Below are 23,971 nucleotides of genomic sequence, written 5' to 3'. Positions count from 1 at the left end.
TATGGGGTGAGGTAGCTCATTTTTGGAAATACAAGGAATAGTGCTATATTGTAGATGAATTTGATTGAAAGGGATTGTTTAAAGTCATGAATGTCACCGATTAACACTACAAATTAAGTAAGTTCTTATTTGAATGCATATAAATGTATGACAATGATACAAAGAGTTAACAGAGTGGTATGCGGGGAAAAAATCCTATTGCAAACTACAGATTATAGTTAACTGTAGAACTTAAAATTCTTTCATCAACAAATCCAGTGTACCACACCAATACTAGGGGTCAATAATAGGGGGAGATAAGGGATATTGGGTGTTTGGGGTTTTCTTTTCTTGTGTGTCTATCTGATAATTTTCTTTTTGGAGCAATGAAAATGGTCTAAAATTGAGTGTGATGATGACTGCACAACTAAGTGATGATACTATGAGATACCAATTGCATACTTTGGATGGGATATATGGTAAGTGAATATATCTCAATAAAATCTACAAAAAACCCTACAAAATAGATCCATTATCAACACACACACATATACAAAAAATATGACAGATTTGGTGAGCCAGCAATATGAGATGAGGGGGAAAAGTTCACTGCTAGAAGCAACAGCTTAAAAAAATTAACTACTTTTCAATTATATGTATGAAGAAATTCATCTGGGAAGGCCATAATACAAGGAAGTAATTGCAATTCATTTGTTTGAGATTATTAACCCAAATCCCAAGTCTTATAAGAGACCATGTTTATCTTGTTGACAACAGTTAGAACAAAGTTTAGACATAGTAAACACTGAAATATTTGTTGACTTAATTGTAGATACAAAACCTACAATTAAAAAAATGTTCAAGTTATTAACAATTCTCCTATTGTAATAATAGTTACTGGAATAAATGAATCCATGTAATCCTTTGAAACACAGAATGGGCTTAACCTCACATTTCTATCATATTATTGAAATTTACTTACTAATCTTATGTAACTTCTTCAAATGAAGATGTCAATGAATGAGATGTAACTTTCCTCTCAGGGTTCAAAATTTGTGTGAACATTACCTAATCATCATTTTGTTTGACTAATTCATTTGGATTTGTTAATATATTCCCTCCATTTCACCCCCAAACCCTTCTTGCAATCAGTTCACAATGTTTACATGTAACAAGTAATAATTACCTTTGTAACGCAAGACTTGTCATTTCAAAAGCAATTTTGGACTCTTCAATTTCATTTTCCAGGTCCTCAATTTTACTAAAGAAAAATGTGAACGAATGAATTTCAGTAATATCATAAAAGGTCATTAAAATATTTAAATAAATGTATAAAGTAAACCTTTGAAAACAATAAAATGTCTCTATCTAAATAAAAATATTCTACAGGCTCATATTCTACAGGCTCACCATACTGATGCACATTTATAAGTTTGGTAAATTGATACCTCCTGAGATACCCTGATAAGTGATAATAAGATTGCTCACGTATATGTAAGTTTCTACCCTAAATCAACAAGTTCCCAATATATGCAGGAGGAATTATTTGGATAAAGGAAAGGAAAAGGAAAGATAATTTTCTAAGATGGATAATAAGATTAAATCTTAGTAAAAATCAGAAATAAAATTGAAAAGTAAGACATACGCCTCAATTTGCTTTTCTTGCATGATGTGTTCTGGAGTTTTTTCTTCGTCTACAAATAAAGAATTTTCTAAAGTTAATAACATTTTAGAACAGCACTGTCCAACAGAAATATAATATGTCATAAATGCAAACATGCAAACCACATATGTAATTTTAAAGTTCTAGTTTTCTAGTTTTCACATTAGAAAAATAAAGAGAAACCAGTGTAACTGATGTCAATATATTTTATTTAGTCTAATATATCTACAATAGTATCATTTTAACTTATCAATATAAAATTTATTAATGAGATATTTCACATTCTTCTCTGTGAATTTTACATTTACAACACATCTCAATTAGGACTAACCATATTTCAAGTATTCAATAGCCACATGGAGCTAGTGATTACCATATTGAGCAGAACAGATTTTAGAATGATAAGAAATAAAAGAAAGTAAAATAATGAACAAGATTAATGTCAAAAAAGCCAACTGTTATGTCTATATGTTAGCAGGGAACAAATGAAATTTAAAAATAAAAAATAAACATGTACAATGGCATCCAAAAAAACATGAAATACTTTAGGATAAATTTAACAAAATATGTGTATGACCTTTATACTGAACAATACCAAACCAGGTTGAGAGAAATCATAGACCTAAATAAATGGAAGGACATACCATGTACATTATTGGAAGACTCAATATAATTAATATTAATATAACAATTTTCCCAAATTGATCTACAGATTCATGTAACCCAATCAAAATTCCATCAGGCTCTTTCCCCAGGAAATTGATGAAATCATTTAAAAATTTATATAGAAATGCAAAGGAATTAGAATAGCAAAAGAATTTTGACAAAGGAGAACAAAGTTGAAGGGCTCACAGTAGCTGACATCCAGACTTAACATAAAGCTACAGCAATCAAGACAGTATAGACTGGCCTAAGGATAGAACAACACCTCAACGGAATAGAGTAGACAGCCGAGATACAGAACTGTACATATACATTCATTTGACTTTCAACAAGTTGTCAAGGTAATTCAACAGAGAAAAAATAATCTCTTCAACAAACAGTGCTGTATTTTTGGGTTTCCATACGGAAAAAAACACGAACCTTGACCCTTACTTTTTACCATATACAGAAATTAACTCAAAAAGGATCATAGAACTAAATATTAAACCTAAAATCATAAAACTTCTAAAATCATAGAAGAAAATCTTTGTGACCTAAGGGTAGTCACAGATTTCTTAGGACTCAAAAATCATAAACCATAAAGGAAAATAATAAATTTTACTTCTTCAAAATGAAAACCTTCTGCTCTTCAAAAGATACTGTTAAGAAAATGAAAAGGCAAGGGGAAAATTATGAGAAAATATTCACTAAACAGACAGATCTGAAAAAAAGGACATATTCATTTATGAATAACTTAATGAGACAAAAGATACAATTTAAAAATAGGCAAAGATTTGAACACTTCATAAAAGATATACAAATAGCCAATAAACACATGAAAAGATGCTCAACATCATTAGTTACCAGAGAAATGTAAATTAAAACTACATGAGATATAACTACATACCCATTAGAATGGCCAAAATTAAAAAGACTGACAATATCAAGTGTTGGTGAGGATGTTCAGTAATTAGAAATCTCATACTGCTAAGGAGAATGTACCATAATGGTACAGTTATTGTAGTTGTCTGGCAGTTTTTTAAAATGTTAAACATATACATAGCATATGACTTTGTAACTCTCACTTCTAGATACTTACTCAAAGAGAAATGACATCATATGTTCACAAATACTTTCCATAGCAGCTATATTCATAATGGGCATAAACTGGAAACCACCCAAATAACCAACAACAGGTGAATGGATAAATAAATTGTAGCACAGTCATAATGAAATGTTACTCTACATCAAAAAGGAACGAGTTACTGATGCATACAAGATGGATGAAACTCAAAACACACTGAGCATAAGTAACCAGACACACTGAGTGACTACTAACAGGTAATGACTTTCTTTTTGGCGTAATGGAAATGTTCTGGAATTAGATAATGGTGGTGGTTACACCAACATTGTGAATATGCTAAAAATCACTCAATTGTACACCTTAACCATGAGTTTTATGTTATGTGAATTTTATCTCAATTAAAAGTAACCAGACACAGAAGGACAGAAGAAGATGGCGGCAAGGAGAGGAGTGGAAGTTAGTTAGCCCCTCCGGAGCAACTAATAAACAACTAGGAACAACGAGTAAATGATCTGGAATAACTGCTGGGGGACAACCGTGACTGTCCACACATTGTACACCAACCTGGATTGGGAAGACTGGCTGAAATCAGTGTGGAATCTGTGAATGGAAATTGTGCATGTGAGCCAGGAGCCCCCTACCCCCACAGCAGCCCAAACTGCAAAGCCTTACTGTGATAGAGAGTAGCACTCTCTGAACAAGCAAATATATCTCAGTCAAGTTCCAACTGGAGTTTTAATTGGCAAACGTGGACTGCTCAATGCAAGTTGCAAATCCCCAACAAGGAGACACAGGCTTTTAGTGACAACTGACCTTGAAGAGCCAGGGGACTTCTCTGTGCTGGGAAGGGGGGGCGCAGAGGACTGGGTGCTGTCTCAGGCCAGCAGGTAAAACTGGGGGCCATGGACTAGCCCTGAAAGTGGGCTTTCTGTCCCTTTTTCTCTCTCTCAACCACAGAGGCTCAGTGGAGAAAACCTCAGCCATTTTCAGCTCGCAGCACTCTGCAGTGGAGAAAGCCTCAGCCATTTTCAGTTCACAGGGCTCTGACCCAGACAAGGGTGGAGACAGTAGAGTCAGAGAGACAAAGAACCCATTTAAATGCAAATGAAAACTCCCTAGAGGTGTATCTTCTCTAAGAGGAAAGAGGTGGTACCCAGCTATACTACCCACCTTCAGTTTAGAACCAGACCCCAGAGCCTGGGGGAAAACTACCATGGGCCATACCTCCTTACACCAGTCAGGAGCTACAGGCTGACAGGCGCCACCTGCTGGGCAGGTTAGGAAAAGCACAGCAGCTAGAGGCCTCACAGGGTGTGTCAATCTTCTAAGATACACCCTCAGGGAAACCTGATACTGAATATTTCCTCCTTCTGGGACCTGAGCCCATCCTGGTCTGGGAAAACCTGATTGGGGTAACCAAGGAAAACAGAAGCCTAGACAACAGAAAACTACAACCTACACTAACAAAAACAAAGTTATGTCCCAGTCAAAGGAACAAACTTACACTTCAACTAAGATACAGGAATTGAATGCTAAATCAATTCAAAAACTTTAGGGAAGATATGGCAAAAGAGATGAAATGTATAATGAAAACACTGGGCGTACATAAGGTAGAAACTGAAAGTTCGAAAAAACAACTGGCAGAATCTATGGTAATGAAAGGCACAACACAAGAGATGAAAGACACATTGGAGATATGCAACAGCAGATCTCAAGAGGCAGAAGAAAACACTCAGGAACTGGAGAACAAGGCATCTGAAAGCCTACACACAAAAGAACAGATAGAGAAAATGGAAAAATATGAGCAACATCTCAGGGAACTGAATGACAACATTAAATGCATGAATGTACATCATGGATGTCCCAGAAGGAGAAGAGAAGGGAAAAGGGCAGAAGCAATAACAGAGTAAATAATCAATGAAAATTTCCCATCTCTTATGAAAGACATAAAATTACAGATCCAAGAAGCACAGCATACCCCTAACGAAACAGATCTGAATAGGCCTATGCCAAGACAATCAGATTATCAAATGTCAAAGATAAAGAGAGAATCCTGAAAGCATCAAGAGAAAAGCGATCCATCACATACAAAGGAAGCTTGATAAGACTATGTGCGGATTTCTCAGCAGAAACCACGGAAGCAAGAAGAAAGTGGTGTGATATATTTAAGATACTGAAAGAGAAAAACCACCAACCAAGAATCATATATCTGGCAAAACTGTCCTTCAAATACGAGGGAGAGTTTAAAATATTCTCTGACAAACAGACAATGAGAGAGTTTGTGAACAAGATACCTGCTCTACAGGAAATACTAATGGGAGCACTACAGACAGATAGGAAAAGACAGGAGTGAGAGGTTTGGAGCACAATTTTGGGTGATGGTAAGTACACTGAACAAAGATGACTGTGAGTACGGCTGAAAGAAGAAGGTTGGGAGCATGTGGGACAACAGAAGGAAAGAGGAAAGATAAAGACTGGGACTGTATAACTCAGTGAAACCTAGAGTGCTCAACAACTGTGATAAAATGTACAAATATGTTTTTTCATGAGGGAGAACAAATGAATGTCAACCTTGCATGGTGTTAAAAATAGGACAGTATTGGGGGAAAAATACAATCAATGCAAACTAGAGACTATAATTAACTGAAACATTGTATTATGCTTCCTTTAATGTAACAAAGGCAATATACCAAAGCTAAATGCATATAAGAGAGGGACATAAGGGAAGGGTATGGGACTCTTGGCATTGGTAATGTTTTCTTTTTATTCTACTATAGTTTAATGCTATCTTTCCTTTTGTTGCTTCCCAGCTGTCATGTTTTTTTTCCTCTTTCATTTTTCTTTTGTCTCTCTACTTCTTTGACTCTTCCTCTGCTTTGTGCAAGAAGTAGAGATGTCCTTATATAGATAGTAGTGCCAGAGACGAATACATAAATACGTGACTATACAGGGAACCATCGACTGTTTACTTAGGATGGAATGTAATGGTGAGTGAACAAAACCATCTTAAAAAAAATGGGTTGATGAAGAAACCTTGAGGGCACTATATTGAGTGAAATAAGTCAGACACATAAGGACACATAAGGGTCTCACTGATATGAACTAATTATAATATGTAAACTCATAGACATGAAATATAAGTTACTAGGATATAGAATGAAGCTAAAGAATGGGGAGCAGCTGCTTATTATGAGCAAAATGTTCAACCAGATTGAACTTAAATGTTTGGAAATGAACAGAGGTGATGACAGCATGTTGTGAGAATAACTAACAGTGCTGAATGGTGCGTGAATGTGGTGGAAAGGGGAAACTCAGAGTCATGTATGTCACCAGAAGGAAAGTTGGAGCTTAAAAGATGGCAATGTATAAAACAGTGAACTTTGTGGGGGGCCATGTCTGTGATTAACTGTACAAATATTAGAAATCTCATGACCAGAACAAATGTATGACTCTAAAACTAGAAGTTAGTACTAGAGGGGCATATAGGAAAAAATATATATTCCTATTGCAAACTACGTACTACAGTTAGTAGTATTTTAACATCCTTTTCATCAACAGTAACAAAACTAAGAATCAATAATGGGGGGGGGTGGTATGGGAGGATTTGAGTTTCCTTTTTTTGTCTTTCTTTTCTGGAGTAATGAAAATGTTCTAAAAATTGAAAAAAAAAATTGTGATGATGGATGCACAGCTGTATGATGGTACCAGGGGCAACCGACTGTACACTTTGGGTCTTTGGATAGTTGTATGGTATGTGAACAGTCTCAATTAAAAAAAAAAAAAAAGTAACCAGACACAAAAAAGTATGTACCATATAATTCTATTTACATCAAATTCTAGAGTAGCATTGTCTAAGAACTTTCTGAATGATGGAAATGTTTCATAGTTGTACTAACCAATACATAGCTTTAAGAACTGAATTTTTAAATTTTATTTAACTTGAACACATTTAACTTAGAAAAAGCCACATGTGGCTAGTGGCTGCTGTGGACAGCACAACTCTAAAAGACAAATCTAATCTATAATAACAGAAAACCAATTGGTGGTTGCTGGGGTAACAGTAGGGACTGACTTGAAGGGGTTCAAGGGAACATTTTGGCATAACAGAAATGTTCTATATGTTGACTGTGGTGGCAGTTATGCCAATGTATACATTTGTCAAAACTCAAACTACATCCTTAAAATTGATGCACTCATTAAAAATGAATCCTTTAGTCAATGAAGTCTAAGATACATACATATATACAATGATAAAAGAATAATTTTAGATAAATATCTTCTTTAAAAGACTACAATTTACCTATTGCAAACTACAGACTATAGTTAACAGTAATAGTGTAATATTCTTTCATCAACAGTAACACATGTACCACACCAATACTAGGGGTCAATAATAGGGGCAGGGGGCTAAAGGGTATGGGATGTTTTGGGTTTTCTATATTTTTATTTTGTTTTCTGGAGTAATGAAGATGATCTAAAATTGATAAATCCAACAATTATGTGATGATACTGTGAGCCAATGATTGCATACTTTGGATGGACTCTAATGTATGTGTGAATATATCGCAATAAAATTGCATTTTACAAAAAGGGAAATTATACAAAAGAAATTATACAAATTAAACAAACCAAAAACAAGACTACAATTTAACTTCTTATGGTCTACTTTAAATCTGTCCTGTCCTTTAGGATTAAAAATTCTACAGTGTGTACTACTAAATCTACCCAAGTTTTCAGATGTCACATCCCTTAAAAATGGAAATATCTCTACAGAAAAAACAAGGACTGTATGAGAAAGCAGACTCTTTTTTTTTTAAATCACTTGGGTCTCCGCTCTAAAGTCATCTCAGAGAAGCCATCACTAATCACCCTAAAGTGGCCCATCCCTCTCATGTCATTATTTTTCTTCATCACACTTACCACAATCCATAATTATCTTTTTTTAGACACGTTTCACAAAAGTTTTTAATTAATGTTGAAAAAAATTACTTGATAATTTTATTACAATTAATGACTGATTAGCTGATCAATAATTTATTCAGTAATATAGATGGCATACAGACCTATGCACAGAATGATCTGATAATTAATTGCTGTGTAATTCTGGCCATTAGTAAATCTTAAGCCAAGAATTTGATATAAGTTCTATTCAGTTGCAGTACGTGTTTCCATGTGATTTGATCAACAAAAAAATATGTACACAACATCAAGCTTTTTTTCCCGTTTTCTTTCTTTCTTTTTTTTTTTAAGAGCAGCTCAATGATTTGGGAGTCGGTTAGCATAAAATAGAGAACCTAAGAGGAAAAGTACAAAATAGCACTTAACACCAATGCCAGTACTCATTGCATATGGTTACAAAGAAGGATAAATTAATTTTCAGGTTACACTTTTTTTTAGAACATAAATCAAAGCCATTAACTCAAACTTGAGGTATATACACAGTACATACACAATGTTACGCAAAATACTTCATAAGTAACAATACACATTAAAATATTAGGAACTTAATATTTGTGCCAATTTGTATTGTCTTAATAGAACAAGAAAAGAACAACATTCAACTAGGGAAGTTTATACTGATAATAAAGCTCTTAAAGTTAACAATGTCTTCCTCCTTTTATAATTACTACTGGCTATACAATGTCCTGAGATGGTTTATTATGAAAAAAATTTCAGTCACAGCTTTAAGGCTTAACTTTGGAAGCAACTAAAGAGAAAGCCAATTGGACAGTGAGACTTCATCTTTGTTTTCAAATAAGTGGTCTTAATTTTTCTTCTTATAGAAAAAGTTTAAATCAGTTTATTATAAATATATCTAAACCATTAATTTTTGCAGCTTTCAGGAAAACTCCAGCACTTTGTTTACACAAAGTCTATAATAAGAGGTCAGTAGCGATCATCTAATCTTAAATTGTGACATCATCCATTCAAGTCCTTGGCACAATCCCTCGCTTGTAAGAGCACAGCATGCCTGGATATGCCACTGGCAATCTTTAACAGAAGTTAGTTTCAAAAACTGGAAGATTTCTGCTATAATCATACATTCTTTAATATCTTGTTTATTAGCAAAAATGAGCAATCCAGCTTTTCTTAGGTCCTCAAGCACTAACATTTTATACAGTTCTCCTCTTGTTACAGAAATCCTTTCTCTGTCTGTACTGTCCACAACAACTATTACAAACTCAGTAAGTATTCCAGGAAGTATATAGTATAGTAAGTGTCCCAGGAAGAACAAAGAGATTCTTGGCCACTAATATCCCATATTAGGAAACATGTATTATTAGCAACTATCTCTTCTACATTACTTCCTATTGTAGGGGATGTATGTACAACTTCATTCATAGAAAACAGGTAAAAGATGGTAGTTTTCCCTGCATTATTCAGCCCAACAATGATAACTTTGTGCTCTGGGTAATTGAACAGTTTCCAAATCCTAGAGAAGAGAATTCCCATTCTCGGGTAGGAGACCCCCCTCCAGCCACCCGGGCCGCCTGACCTCCCCAGGCTCAGGCTGAGGGGCAGAAGAGAGAAGAGCCAGAGCCTCTGCCTCTGCTGCTGCTGCTCCCCCACTTGTCTCCAGCCCACTTCGCAATAACTGGAGGAAGGCTGAAGCCGAGGTGACCTGGCTGCGCGCAAGGCCCCACCACTGCCACTGCAGCACTTGTCTGGCTTGTGGACATCGCCGCTGTATTGTCCCATATTACCTCGCAAATTTCTTTGTTTACCCATTTTGCTCCATTAGAAAAAAAGCTCCATGAGGGCAAAGTCTATCATTCAACATCATATCTCCATGCCTGGCATGATGGCAGAAACATATTAAACACTTAAAAATGAGTTGAGGCGGGGCAAGATGGCAGACTGGTGAGCTGTATGTTTTAGTTACTCCTCCAGGAAAGTAGGTAGAAAGCCAGGAACTGCGTGGACTGGACACCATAGAGCAATCTGACTTTGGGCATACTTCATACAACACTCATGAAAACGTGGAACTGCTGAGATCAGCGAAATCTGTAAGTTTTTGCAGCCAGGGGACCTGCGCCCCTCCCTGCCAGGCTCAGTCCCGGGGGAGGAGGGGCTGTCAGCTCCGGGAAGGAGAAGGGAGAACTGCAGTGGCAGCCCTTATCGGAAACTCATTCTACTGATCCAAACTCCAAACATAGATAGACTGAGAACAGACACCAGAGAATCTGAGAACAGCCAGCCCAGCAGAGAGGAGACAGGCATAGAAAAAAAAACAACACGAAAAACTCCAAAATAAAAGCGGAGGATTTCTGGAGTTCTGGTGAACATAGAAAGGGGAAGGGCCCTGAGGCGCATATGCAAATCCCGAAGAAAAGCTGATCTCTCTGCCCTGTGGACCTTTCCTTAATGGCCCTGGTTGCTTTGTCTCTTAGCATTTCAATAACCCATTAGACCTCTGAGGAGGGCCCGTTTTTTTTTTTGTTTTTTTTTGTTTTTTTTGTTTTTTTAATCCTTTTTTCTTTTTCTAAAACAATTACTCTAAGAAGCCCAATACAGAAAGCTTCAAAGACTTACTATTTGGGCAGGTCAAGTCAAGAGCAGAACTAGGAGAGCTCTGAGACAAAACGCAATAATCCAGTGGCTGAGAAAATTCACTAAACACCACAACTTCCCAAGAAAAGGGGGGTGTCCGCACACAGCCATCATCCTGGTGGACAGGAAACACTCCTGCCCATCGCCAGCCCCATAGCCCAGAACTGCCCCAGACAACCCAGTGTGACGGAAGTGCTTCAAATAACAGGCACACACCACAAAACTGGGCGTGGACATTAGCCTTCCCTGCAACCTCAGCTGATTGTTCCAGAGTTGGGAAGGTAGAGCAGTGTGAATTAACAAAGCCCCATTCAGCCATCATTTCAGCAGACTGGGAGCCTCCCTAAACAGCCCAGCAGCCCAGAACTGCCCTGGGGGGACGGCACTCACCTGTGACATAGCACAGTCATCCCTCAACAGAGGACCCGGGGTGCACGGCCTGGAAGAGGGGCCCACTTGCAAGTCTCAGGAGCCATACGCCAATACCAAGGACTTGTGGGTCAGCGGCAGAGACAAACTGTGGCAGGACTGAAGGATTAGACTATTGCAGCAGCTTTAAAACTCTAGGATCACCAGGGAGATTTGATTGTTAGAGCCACCCCCCCTCCCTGACTGCCCAGAAACACGCCCCATATACAGGGCAGGCAACACCAACTACACACCCAAACTTGGTACACCAATTGGACCCCACAAGACTCACTCCCCCACTCACCAAAAAGGCTAAGCAGGGGAGAACTGGCTTGCGGAGAACAGGTGGCTCGTGGACGCCACCTGCTGGTTAGTTAGAGAAAGTGTACTCCACGAAGCTGTAGATCTGATAAATTAGAGATAAGGACTTCAATTGGTCTACAAATCCTAAAAGAACCCTATCAAGTTCAGCAAATGCCACGAGGCCAAAAACAACAGAAAATTATAAAGCATATGAAAAAACCAGACGATATGGATAACCCAAGCCCAAGCACCCAAATCAAAAGACCAGAAGAGACACAGCACCTAGAGCAGCTACTCAAAGAACTAAAGATGAACAATGAGACCCTAGTACGGGAGATAAAGGAAATCAAGAAGACCCTAGAAGAGCATAAAGAAGACATTGCAAGACTAAATAAAAAAATGGATGATCTTATGGAAATTAAAGAAACTGTTCACCAAATTAAAAAGATTCTGGACACTCATAGTACAAGACTAGAGGAAGTTGAACAACGAATCAGTGACCTCGAAGATGACAGAATGGAAAATGAAAGCATAAAAGAAAGAATGGGGAAAAAATTTGAAGAAATCGAAATGGACCTCAGTGATATGATAGATAATATGAAACGTCCAAATATAAGACTCATTGGTGTTCCAGAAGGGGAAGAAAAGAGTAAAGGTCTAGGAAGAGTATTCAAAGAAATTGTTGGGGAAAACTTCCCAAATCTTCTAAACAACATAAATACACAAATCATAAATGCTCAGCGAACTCCAAATAGAATAAATCCAAATAAACCCACTCCGAGACATATACTGATCACACTATCAAACACAGAAGAGAAGGAGCAAGTTCTGAAAGCAGCAAGAGAAAAGCAATTCACCACATACAAAGGAAACAGCATAAGACTAAGTAGTGACTACTCAGCAGCCACCATGGAGGCAAGAAGGCAGTGGCACGATATATTTAAAATTCTGAGTGAGAAAAATTTCCAGCCAAGAATACTTTATCCAGCAAAGCTCTCCTTCAAATTTGAGGGAGAGCTTAAATTTTTCACAGACAAACAAATGCTGAGAGAATTTGCTAACAAGAGACCTGCCCTACTGGAGATACTCAAGGGAGCCCTACAGACAGAGAAACAAAGAAAGGACAGAGAGACTTGGAGAAAGGTTCAGTACTAAAGAGATTCGGTATGGGTACAATAAAGGATATTAATAGACAGAGGGGAAAAATATGACAAACATAAACCAAAGGATAAGATGGCTCATTCAAGAAATGCCTTCACGGTTATAACGTTGAATGTAAATGGATTAAACTCCCCAATTAAAAGATATAGATTCGCAGAATGGATCCAAAAAAATGAACCATCAATATGTTGCATACAAGAGACTCATCTTAGACACAGGGACACAAAGAAACTGAAAGTGAAAGGATGGAAAAAAATATTTCAAGCAAGCTACAGTCAAAAGAAAGCAGGTGTAGCAATATTAATCTCAGATAAAATAGACTTCAAATGCAGGGATGTTTTGAGAGACAAAGAAGGCCACTACGTACTAATAAAAGGGGCAATTCAGCAAGAAGAAATAACAATCGTAAATGTCTATGCACCCAACCAAGGTGCCACAAAATACATGAGAGAAACACTGGCAAAACTAAAGGAAGCAATTGATGTTTCCACAATAATTGTGGGAGACTTCAACACATCACTCTCTCCTATAGATAGATCAACCAGACAGAAGACCCATAAGGAAATTGAAAACCTAAACAATCTGATAAATGAATTAGATTTAACAGACATATACAGGACATTACATCCCAAATCACCAGGATAGACATACTTTTCTAGTGCTCATGGAACTTTCTCCAGAATAGATCATATGCTGGGACATAAAACAAGCCTCAATAAATTTAAAAAGATTGAAATTATTCAAAGCACATTCTCTGACCACAATGGAATACAATCAGAAGTCCATAACCATCAGAGACTTAGAAAATTCACAAATACCTGGAGGTTAAACAACACACTCCTAAACAATCAGTGGGTTAAAGAAGAAATAGCAAGAGAAATTGCTAAATATATAGAGACGAATGAAAATGAGAACACAACATACCAAAACCTATGGGATGCAGCAAAATCAGTGCTGAGGGGGAAATTTATAGCACTAAACGCATATATTAAAAAGGAAGAAAGAGCCAAAATCAAAGAACTAATGGATCAACTGAAGAAGCTAGAAAATGAACAGCAAACCAATCCTAAACCAAATACAAGAAAAGAAATAACAAGGATTAAAGCAGAAATAAATGACATAGAGAACAAAAAAACAATAGAGAGGATAAATATCACCAAAAGTTGGTTCTTTGAGAAGATCAACAAGATTGACAAGCCCCTAGCTAGACTCACAAAATCAAAAAGAGAGAAGACCCATATAAACAAAATAATGAATGAAAAAGGTGACATAACTGCAGATCCTGAAGAAATTTAAAAAATTATAAGAGGATACTATGAACAACTGTATGGCAACAAACTGGATAATGCAGAGGAAATGGACAATTTCCTGGAAACATATGAACAACCTAGACTGACCAGAGAAGAAATAGAAGACCTCAACCAACCCATCACAAGCAAAGAGATCCAATCAGTCATCAAAAATCTTCCCACAAATAAATGCCCAGGGCCAGATGGCTTCACAGGGGAATTCTACCAAACTTTCCAGAAACAACTGACACCAATCTTACTCAAACTCTTTCAAAACATTGAAGAAAATGGAACCCTACCTAACTCATTTTATGAAGCTAACATCAATCTAATACCAAAACCAGGCAAAGATGTTACAAAAAAAGGAAAACTACCGGCCAATCTCCCTAATGAATATAGATGCAAAAATCCTCAACAAAATACTTGCAAATCGAATCCAAAGACACATTAAAAAAATCATACACCACGACCAAGTGGGGTTCATTCCAGGCATGCAAGGATGGTTCAACATAAGAAAATCAATCAATGTATTACAACACATTAACAAGTCAAAAGGGAAAAATCAATTGATCATCTCAATAGATGCTGAAAAAGCATTTGAGAAAATCCAACATCCCTTTTTGATAAAAACACTTCAAAAGGTAGGAATTGAAGGAAACTTCCTCAACATGATAAAGAGCATATATGAAAAACCCACAGCCAGCATAGTACTCAATGGTGAGAGACTGAAAGCCTTCCCTCTAAGATCAGGAACAAGACAAGGATGCCCGCTGTCACCACTGTTATTCAACATTGTGCTGGAAGTGCTAGCCAGGGCAATCCAGCAAGACAAAGAAATAAAAGGCATCCAAATTGGAAAAGAAGAAGTAAAACTGTCATTGTTTGCAGATGATATGATCTTATATCTAGAAAACCCTGAGAAATCGACGATACAGCTACTAGAGCTAATAAACAAATTTAGCAAAGTAGCGGGATACAAAGTTAATGCACATAAGTCAGTAATGTTTCTATATGCTAGAAATGAACAAACTGAAGAGACACTCAAGAAAAAGATACCATTTTCAATAGCAACTAAAAAAATCAAGTACCTAGGAATGAACTTAACCAAAGATGTAAAAGACCTATACAAAGAAAACTACATAACTCTACTAAAAGAAATAGAAGGGGACCTTAAAAGATGGAAAAATATTCCATGTTCATGGATACGAAGACTAAATGTCATTAAAATGTCAATTCTACCCAAACTCATCTACAGATTCAATGCAATCCCAATCAAAATTCCAACAACCTACTTTGCAGACTTGGAAAAGCTAGTTATCAAATTTATTTGGAAAGGGAAGATGCCTCGAATTGCTAAAGACACTCTAAAAAAGAAAAACGAAGTGGGAGGACTTACACTCCCTGACTTTGAAGCTTATTATAAAGCCACAGTTGCCAAAACAGCATGGTACTGGCACAAAGATAGACATATAGATCAATGGAATCGAATTGAGAATTCGGAGACAGACCCTCAGATCTATGGCCGACTGATCTTTGATAAGGCCCCCAAAGTCACTGAACTGAGTCATAATGGTCTTTTCAACAAATGGGGCTGGGAGAGTTGGATATCCATATCCAAAAGAATGAAAGAGGACCCCTACCTCACCCCCTACACAAAAATTAACTCAAAATGGACCAAAGATCTCAATATAAAAGAAAGTACCATAAAACTCCTAGAAGATAATGTAGGAAAACATCTTCAAGACCTTGTATTGGGCGGCCACTTCCTAGACTTTACACCCAAAGCACAAGCAACAAAAGAGAAAATAGATAAATGGGAACTCCTCAAGCTTAGAAGTTTCTGCACCTCAAAGGAATTTCTCAAAAAGGTAAAGAGGCAGCCAACTCAATGGGAAAAAATTTTTGGAAACCACGTATCTGACAAAAGACTGATATCTTGCATATATAAAGAAATCCTACAACTCAATGACAATAGTACAGTCAGCCCAATTATAAAATGGGCAAAAGATATGAAAAGACAGTTCTCTGAAGAGGAAATACAAATGGCCAAGAAACACATGAAAAAATGTTCAGCTTCACTAGCTATTAGAGAGATGCAAATTAAGACCACAATGAGATACCATCTCACACCGATTAGAATGGCTGCCATTAAACAAACAGGAAACTACAAATGCTGGAGGGGATGTGGAGAAATTGGAACTCTTATTCACTGTTGGTGGGACTGTATAATGGTTCAGCCACTCTGGAAGTCAGTCTGGCAGTTCCTTAGAAAACTAGATATAGAGTTACCATTCGATCCAGCGATTGCACTTCTCGGTATATACCCGGAAGATCGGAAAGCAGTGACACGAACAGATATCTGCAAGCCAATGTTCATAGCAGCAGTATTCACAATTGCCAAGAGATGGAAACAACCCAAATGTCCTTCAACAGATGATTGGATAAATAAAATGTGGTATATACACACGATGGAATACTACACGGCAGTAAGAAGGAACGATCTCGTGAAACATATGACAACATGGATGAACCTTGAAGACATAATGCTGAGCGAAATAAGCCAGGCACAAAAAGAGAAATATTATATGCTACCACTAATGTGAACTTTGAAAAATGTAAAACAAATGGTTTATAATGTAGAATGTAGGGGAACTAGCAATAGAGAGCAATTAAGGAAGGGGGAACAATAATCCAAGAAGAACAGATAAGGTATTTAACGTTCTGGGGATGCCCAGGAATGACTATGGTCTGTTAATTTCTTATGGATATAGTAGGAGCAAGTTCACAGAAATGTTGCTATATTAGGTAACTTTCTTGGGGTAAAGTAGGAACATGTTGGAAGTTAAGCAGTTATCTTAGGTTAGTTGTCTTTTTCTTACTCCCTTGTTATGGTCTCTTTGAAATGTTCTTTTATTGTATGTTTGTTTTCTTTTTAACTTTTTTTTCATACAGTTGATTTAAAAAAGAAGGGAAAGTTAAAAAAAAAAAAAGAAAAGAAAAGAAAAACAAGGAAAAAAAAAAAGATGTAGTGCTCCCTTGAGGAGCCTGTGGAGAATGCAGGGGTATTCGCCTACCCCACCTCCATGGTTGCTAACATGACCACAGACATAGGGGACTGGTGGTTTGATGGGTTGAGCCCTCTACCACAGGTTTTACCCTTGGGAAGACGGTTGCTGCAAAGGAGAGGCTAGGCCTCCCTATGGTTGTGCCTAAGAGCCTCCTCCCGAGTGCCTCTTTGTTGCTCAGATGTGGCCCTGTCTCTCTAGCTAAGCCAACTTGAAAGGTGAAATCACTGCCCTCCCCTCTATGTGGGATCAGACACCCAGGGGAGTGAATCTCCCTGGCAACGTGGAATATGACTCCCGGGGAGGAATGTAGACCTGGCATCGTGGGACGGAGAACATCTTCTTGACCAAAAGGGGGATGTGAAAGGAAATGAAATAAGCTTCAGTGGCAGAGAGAATCCAAAAGGAGCCGAGAGGTCACTCTGGTGGGCACTCTTACGCACACTTTAGACAACCCTTTTTAGGTTCTAAAGAATTGGGGTAGCTGGTGGTGGATACCTGAAACTATCAAACTACAACCCAGAACCCATGAATCTCGAAGACAGTTGTATAAAAATGTAGCTTATGAGGGGTGACAAGGGGATTGGGAAAGCCATAAGGACCACACTCCACTCTGTCTAATTTATGGATGGATGAGTAGAAAAATAGGGGAAGGAAACAAACAGACAAAGGTACCCAGTGTTCTTTTTTACTTCAATTGCTCTTTTTCACTCTAATTATTATTCTTGTTATTCTTGTGTGTGTGCTAATGAAGGTGTCAGGGATTGATTTGGGTGATGAATGTACAACTATGTAATGGTACTGTGAACAATCGAAAGTACGATTTGTTTTGTATGACTGCGTGGTATATGAATATATCTCAATAAAATGAAGATTTAAAAAAAAAAAAAAAGAGTTGAATGCATGCAGGAACGCCGATAGAGATAATTCCTCAATGGTACAAATTTTGACTAGGCTTTCCCCTATATCCTGTCCTCTTAGAAAACATTATCTTTCTTTAAAATATGGGCTATCATGCCAGCAAAATGTATTAGCCACGTCCTACCTCTTATCTTTGAGGTAAACATTATTGGTTTTATAGAAGGAACATGGGGTTTGGAAACAAGGAGACCATTAGCTATCCAGGGGAGAGACAGTAGCCTACTGATCATCCTTGAGGTAAGCAATATTAATAGAATGGGCTTTGGAGACAAGAAGGCCTAGTTCATATCACAGTTTCATAATTTACTAGTTATAATAAGCAGAAAAGAGGTTATATGGTGCTATAATCCAGCCACTAGCACCGTATTTTTTGCATAAAATAGGACTTTAGAAGCCCTGGAGTATCAAGTGAAAAATATGCCAGAACTGCCTTTTAGATCTACAGCCTTAGAAAAGAGCTTGAGCTGAGGTAACAAAGTACCTAAGTTCCATCATGGATTTAGGTGAAATGACTAAGGCATTGAGAAGGTCACTGGGGTTTCTACAATTCTTGATTCACCCTAATGTATTATTTGGTTTTATTCTTTTAGTCTTTTTTGTAGAGGAAAAAAAAATTTGCCAAAACCTATCTCTGTGACCCAAGGGCTTATAAAGCAGGTGACATAGATGGCTATTACTGTAGGAGGGCTAAATCCATGATTTTGCTACTCTCTTGGCAAACTTGGTCCATGACACTTTTAGATTAATAATTTAAAAGATAACTTTAAATCTTTTCTGTGTTTAGAATTGCAAATTGCCACCTACATTTTTAAGCTGATCTCCTTCCAGCCTCTTGTTCCTATAATCCACTGTTTCTCAAAGTATAGATCGGAGATCACTTGCTTTAAAATCATCTGATCTGCTAATTTATCTTCAAGTTGTTGATGGTAGCTAGTTCTATGATTCTTCAGGCCACAATGATTTCCTAGTTCCCTGATATAGAGAACTTAACTGTCTTGCATTGTTATTTGTTTTATATATATTTCTTGAATCCCTATTTAGTTCCTGAGGGCCAGGACAACCCTTAAATATTACAGTTTTGCCTTTTTACATGGCATTATGCTGACCCTTCCATTCCCTAAATAAATAATTTTCTGTAAAGCTTATTTTTTCCAAGAGTACTGTTCATCATCAAACTCACAAAACCTTATTTGAAAATGAAGATACTTAAAATGAAAGTACTTACTTGCATCAACCATTGATTTATATTCCAAAAGTTGCTGTTTTGTTTGTGCTCTCAGCCTGAAAATAAATAGAGCAGAATATCATATTTATCAATTGAGGTTTTATTCATTACCATATAATAAAACAAGTCATCTTTTGTGGAAGCTGATGCAACAAAATGAGTACAAATAATTAAACTCAGTATTTAAGTCTATCAGTTTGGCCTCCTTTTCTTTAAAATGGGCATAAAACACTTTATGTAGTCTCAGAGGAAGAAACAAAATGGAATATGGTGGGAAAACAGGATCTGTGAAGAAAAGTTTAAAATGTGATGTTTAAATTTTTCCTTAACAGGCCAAGACTGAAATGAAGCTTAATGAGAACAGCTACACAAAAAAGGCACAGATGAAATGATGAAACCCACAATGTAATGAGTTACAAACACAGATTGTAACCCTCCTAGGAGATATAGAAAAAGAATATGCTAATTCTTGGACAGATAACTATGTAATTTCTTTGTTGTCCTATTATTCTACGTAATTTAAAATCATACATAAAATAAGTAGAAAAGCTATGGGTAAAGTGGTAATTAGATATTAAGTTGTATTTACAAAATGTTTCACATTTGCATGGTAGTTTCATAATTTAAAAATTATTGGCTTGATGACATTGAGATCTATCGAAGCAGCTAACAAACAGAAAAATTTCTAAAGCTCTGTAGAGATTGTTTCAAATTTCCAAATGAAACCTCTTAAGAGGTTAAGCAGGATAGTATCTTACAAAACAGACCAAAAGAATAGTTCCTTTTTAGCAGAGATGGAAAAGTAAATCTTATATCTTTAATATTTTAGTATTTTATATTGCAGGTAAGGGGGGATTTTTAAAGTGAGGTTGTGAGAGGTTAATTAGCCAAGCCTTTCAGCTCAGTGGTAAAGTTAAAATGTCATAATGCTCATTCAGGAAAACAACAACAACCCTTGTTATGATTTTAGAACAGAGAATGGCAAACTTTTCTGTAAAGAGCCAGAGAGTAAAGATCTTAGGCATTCTGAGTCATGTGGTCTCAGGTGCAATTACTCAACTCTGCTGTTGTAGCACCAAAGTTGTGTTCCAAAAAATTTTTTACTTATGGGCCCTGAAATGTCATATAATTCCCACGTGTTATTAAATACTCTTCTCGTGATTTTCCCTCCTTAACCTTGTAAACACGTAAAATCACTCCTACTCTAGTGGGCATAGAAAAACTGGTTTATCCACACCAGGTTTAGAAGATAGATGTCTTTTTCTCACTAAGTCTTCCGTAGCCACTGCTTAGTGGAAAAGCATAAACACCGTCCTCATCTTTAGAGACCACCACCTAAAGCTTCCTGTTTAAAAAGGGTCAAAGCTATACAATAAAGGGGCGGGGCATCCTCCCTCCAATTGTTACAGGCTTGAAAGCGCTGCATAACCTTCCACCTGAAAATAGGGAAGTCTGGCGTGCTTGGGGCGCTGAAAAGGCCGGATTACAGTACCGGAGGGCTTCCTAAACGCTCCAAGCACGGTGCCACTTAATCTTTATAGAAACTCTACAAGAGGGTGTCATTTTTCTCTCCTTTGCACAGATGAAGAGGTTTAAAGAGTTTAGGTGAGTGACGCAGAGCTATACAATTAAGTAACGAGTCTGAATTCAAACCCTAGACATTCTGACTAAAGGGAGGAGCTCTTCGCCACGACGCCCACTTGGCTACGGCCGAGCCAGCCGCAGGAAAAAACCTGAGCAGCAGGGTCTTGCGGTCCTCTCCGCCCGCTGCCTCGGCGCCGGCGACCTGAGGCTGCCCGCCTGCACTGCCTTCCCCTCCGGAGTCCGCGGGCTCGGCAACGGCTTTCTTCTCCGGCTGTTTCTCCATTGCTGGCCAGGAGAAAGAGCTGCCACGCAGGAGAAGCAGAGGGACACGCAAACACGTCGCGATACCGTGGGTGCCTCAAAAGAGCTCCCTTTCCCGCCGCTAAATCGACGACCGGAAGCGACCGGGTAGCAAACGCGCCCCTAGCTCCGCCCCTTCCGCTTCATCTCCGGCATCTTACTCTGGTTGCCATGGTTACTGCTTTCCCTTCTTTCACCCTAGCTCTAATTGGTCATACAATTAAGTGATCTAGTAAAAAGTTCGGAGAGATGTAATTCAGCACCAGCTATATATATATATGCTGAGCTAGGGGCTGGGCGACAGCTATGTGGGACACTCCACGGCTCTTGGAACGGCAGCCTGGAATTGGAAAACCCCAGCAGTCTGTCAGCTCTGCGCTGAGATAGGGGATCTCCGTTTGTTATCCACTTTGGCACTCCTGCGCCTTTTGGAAATGGGTGTGCACGGCGACTGGGAAAGAGAAACACTGCAGTGTTTTTAACTTTTTGATCTCTTTTCAAAAGTTTTTTTTTACTCCAAAAAAATTAAAATAAGAATAATAAGAAAGATAAAAGAAAAAATAAAATAAAATACAATACAAAGGGCAAACAACACCAACAACAACCATACCCCTCCTTTATACTTTTGATTTCTTTTAACTGAGGAATGAGTGTTCCCGCTTCACAGCTACTCACGATTCCCCAGTACGAGGCAGAGCAGACACTTCCAGTTTTGCCAAACTTCCGGATTAGTCACATCCAAGCATTTTCAGTTCTCATCATTGATACTACATTACGAATTAAGTTTAGCTTTCACACAGGGTGGGGGCAGCTCAGGGAAATGGCAGAGGGTCAAGAAGCCAAGCTATAGCCAGTGGCCGGTCCTCCTGTTTATCCACCCACTGTCCTTGTAAGGTGGAGGGTGGGGGGTAGAGGTTCCTAAAATAGCTTCATAAGTTGTTACCAAACTAGCTCAGACTGGCTCTGCAGTTAAAGAACAAAGGAAAGAGGGGTGGAGACTTGTTTCAAATGTTCCAAGTTTGCACAGGAGACTTTTTTTCAAATGTTTCTAATTTGGGCAGGCTGTATGTTTCAAATTTGCACAGGCTAGTTAGGCTTGTCCAATAGAATGTAACCTCTGAAGTATCCAGTCGCTGGAGAAACGGGGGAGGGACTTGCTAGTTAGGCGTAGGGAATAAATACTGTTGGGTCTATTGTTCTGTGCACTAACCCCCCACATTTTGGTTGGGCTCCCGTTCTTGCAAGATTGTGAATAAATTCTTCTCCACAATCGGGTGAATGTTTTTTCCTTTTTAGGAATAGTGCTTGTTTCTCACAGTCACATCCAAGCATTTTCAATTCCCATCATTGATACTACATTACAAATTGAGAGTTGGGTGTTCCCAAGTGTCTGCTTGTCAACTAAGCAGGTTACAGTTGAGTGTTCTCCTCTGGGAAGCTGGGAATGGAGAAAATGCAGGACATATATATGCCTGATTGATGTGTAGTTTTTTTCATTACTATATGTCAGGTAAGGGGCACTCTCTCCTTGCAGCACAGGCACAGCAGCTTGGAACTGTTTGAGCAAGAGAACTGAGCGTTCCCTTTTACAGCTACTGTTCCCTTGGAGTTATACTTGATCACAGGAGTGTTTTCTTCCTCTCTTTTATCAGATAGAACTCCTGGTAAAAGATTCAAAAAGCACAGTAGTTTGTAAAATAAGATGTAAGATTCTCCACTCCCACCCCCAAACTCATGGAAGAACACTTTTTTATTATTTCCTTTTATTAATTTTTGGAGGGTTTGTTTTACACACAAGTGATACCATTTTTCATTAACTTTTAAAACTTTACCATTTATTTTGGATGTCTTCCAATATCTCACATCAATTTCATCCTTTTAAACAGTTCTATTGTCAGACACCACTGGCCAAATTTGGGAGAAAACAGTGCAGTGGTTCTCCAACCTTAGGGTGTATCAGAATTGCTGGAAGGGCAATTGGTTGGTCCCTCTGGCAGAATTGCAATGATTTGCATTTCTAACAAGTGCCCTGGTGATGTTGACATTGCTGTTTGGGGACCACACTTTGAGAGTTACTGCAGTAATTAATGGATTATAAGACACTAAGTTTAAAAAAAAGTATGAATCTGGAGTAAAACAAAACAGGATGAGGGACTGCTCAATAATAAAGACAGAAGGCATGATAGAATTAGAAAACCACCATCATGCCACTCCAGGTGAAATAAATGATTCAGGTAAGGATCATTCATAGATGCTAAAACTAATTATAATGAGAAAAGCATCTTTACAGAGATATCTGGTATCATCTGATATTCAGATGATCAAACTAGGCAATACCAGTAGTTCTGATGTGTGCCTCCTAAATGATGGATAAGTTGTATATGTCATCATATATATCGTATTGCCAAAATGCATGCCCTGAACCGAATCATGAAGAAACAATTTAACAAGAAATCCAGAATGAGGGATATTCTACAAGACAACTAATCTGAACTCAAAATAGCCAGTATCTTAAAAAACAAAAACAAACAAACAAACAAAAAAATACATGCTGACCCTTTTGTAACTGACACCCTGCTGGCAATAGTGCCAGACAGAACCCTGTTCCAGGTTTGGGACTCTTGCCACAGAAATAATTCAGAGATGAGAGGGGCCAGTAGGAATAAGGAGTAAAGTTTATTAAAGAAAAAAAAGAAAGAAGACATGCTAAAGAAATAGCATGGGTGTGTTTGAAGAGAAGCATGCATTGAGTGGGAACAGGTTGGCTTGTTATATAGGAAAGTTTTGGTGTCAGGT

The 23,971-nt window shown here is 37.8% G+C and overlaps 1 protein-coding gene and 1 pseudogene across 2 annotated transcripts in view; both read right to left on the bottom strand.

Moving 5' to 3' along the window:
* The window catches only part of CENPH (centromere protein H), a 44,586-nt gene extending 23,287 nt beyond the window's left edge, over positions 1 to 21,299 (bottom strand). The window contains exons 1-4 of one of the 2 annotated variants that reach the window (XM_037801441.1): positions 20,992 to 21,299; positions 19,292 to 19,347; positions 1,625 to 1,673; positions 1,166 to 1,240 (exon numbers count right to left, since the gene is read on the bottom strand). In XM_037801441.1, coding sequence (XP_037657369.1) covers positions 1,166 to 1,240; positions 1,625 to 1,673; positions 19,292 to 19,347; positions 20,992 to 21,158 — 347 coding nt within the window. In that variant the 5' untranslated portion in view covers positions 21,159 to 21,299. The remainder of the gene's footprint in view (positions 1 to 1,165; positions 1,241 to 1,624; positions 1,674 to 19,291; positions 19,348 to 20,991) is intronic. The other variant, XM_037801442.1, reaches the window with a different exon arrangement.
* LOC119508020 lies at positions 9,265 to 9,821 on the bottom strand (annotated as a pseudogene).
* Positions 21,300 to 23,971: the final 2,672 nt, after the last annotated feature.

Source organism: Choloepus didactylus, chromosome 13, assembly GCF_015220235.1.
Source record: "Choloepus didactylus isolate mChoDid1 chromosome 13, mChoDid1.pri, whole genome shotgun sequence".
Taxonomy (NCBI): Eukaryota; Metazoa; Chordata; class Mammalia; order Pilosa; family Megalonychidae; genus Choloepus; species Choloepus didactylus.
The sequence above is the reverse complement of the archived record's forward strand: the minus strand, read 5'-3'. Positions and strand labels throughout refer to the sequence as shown.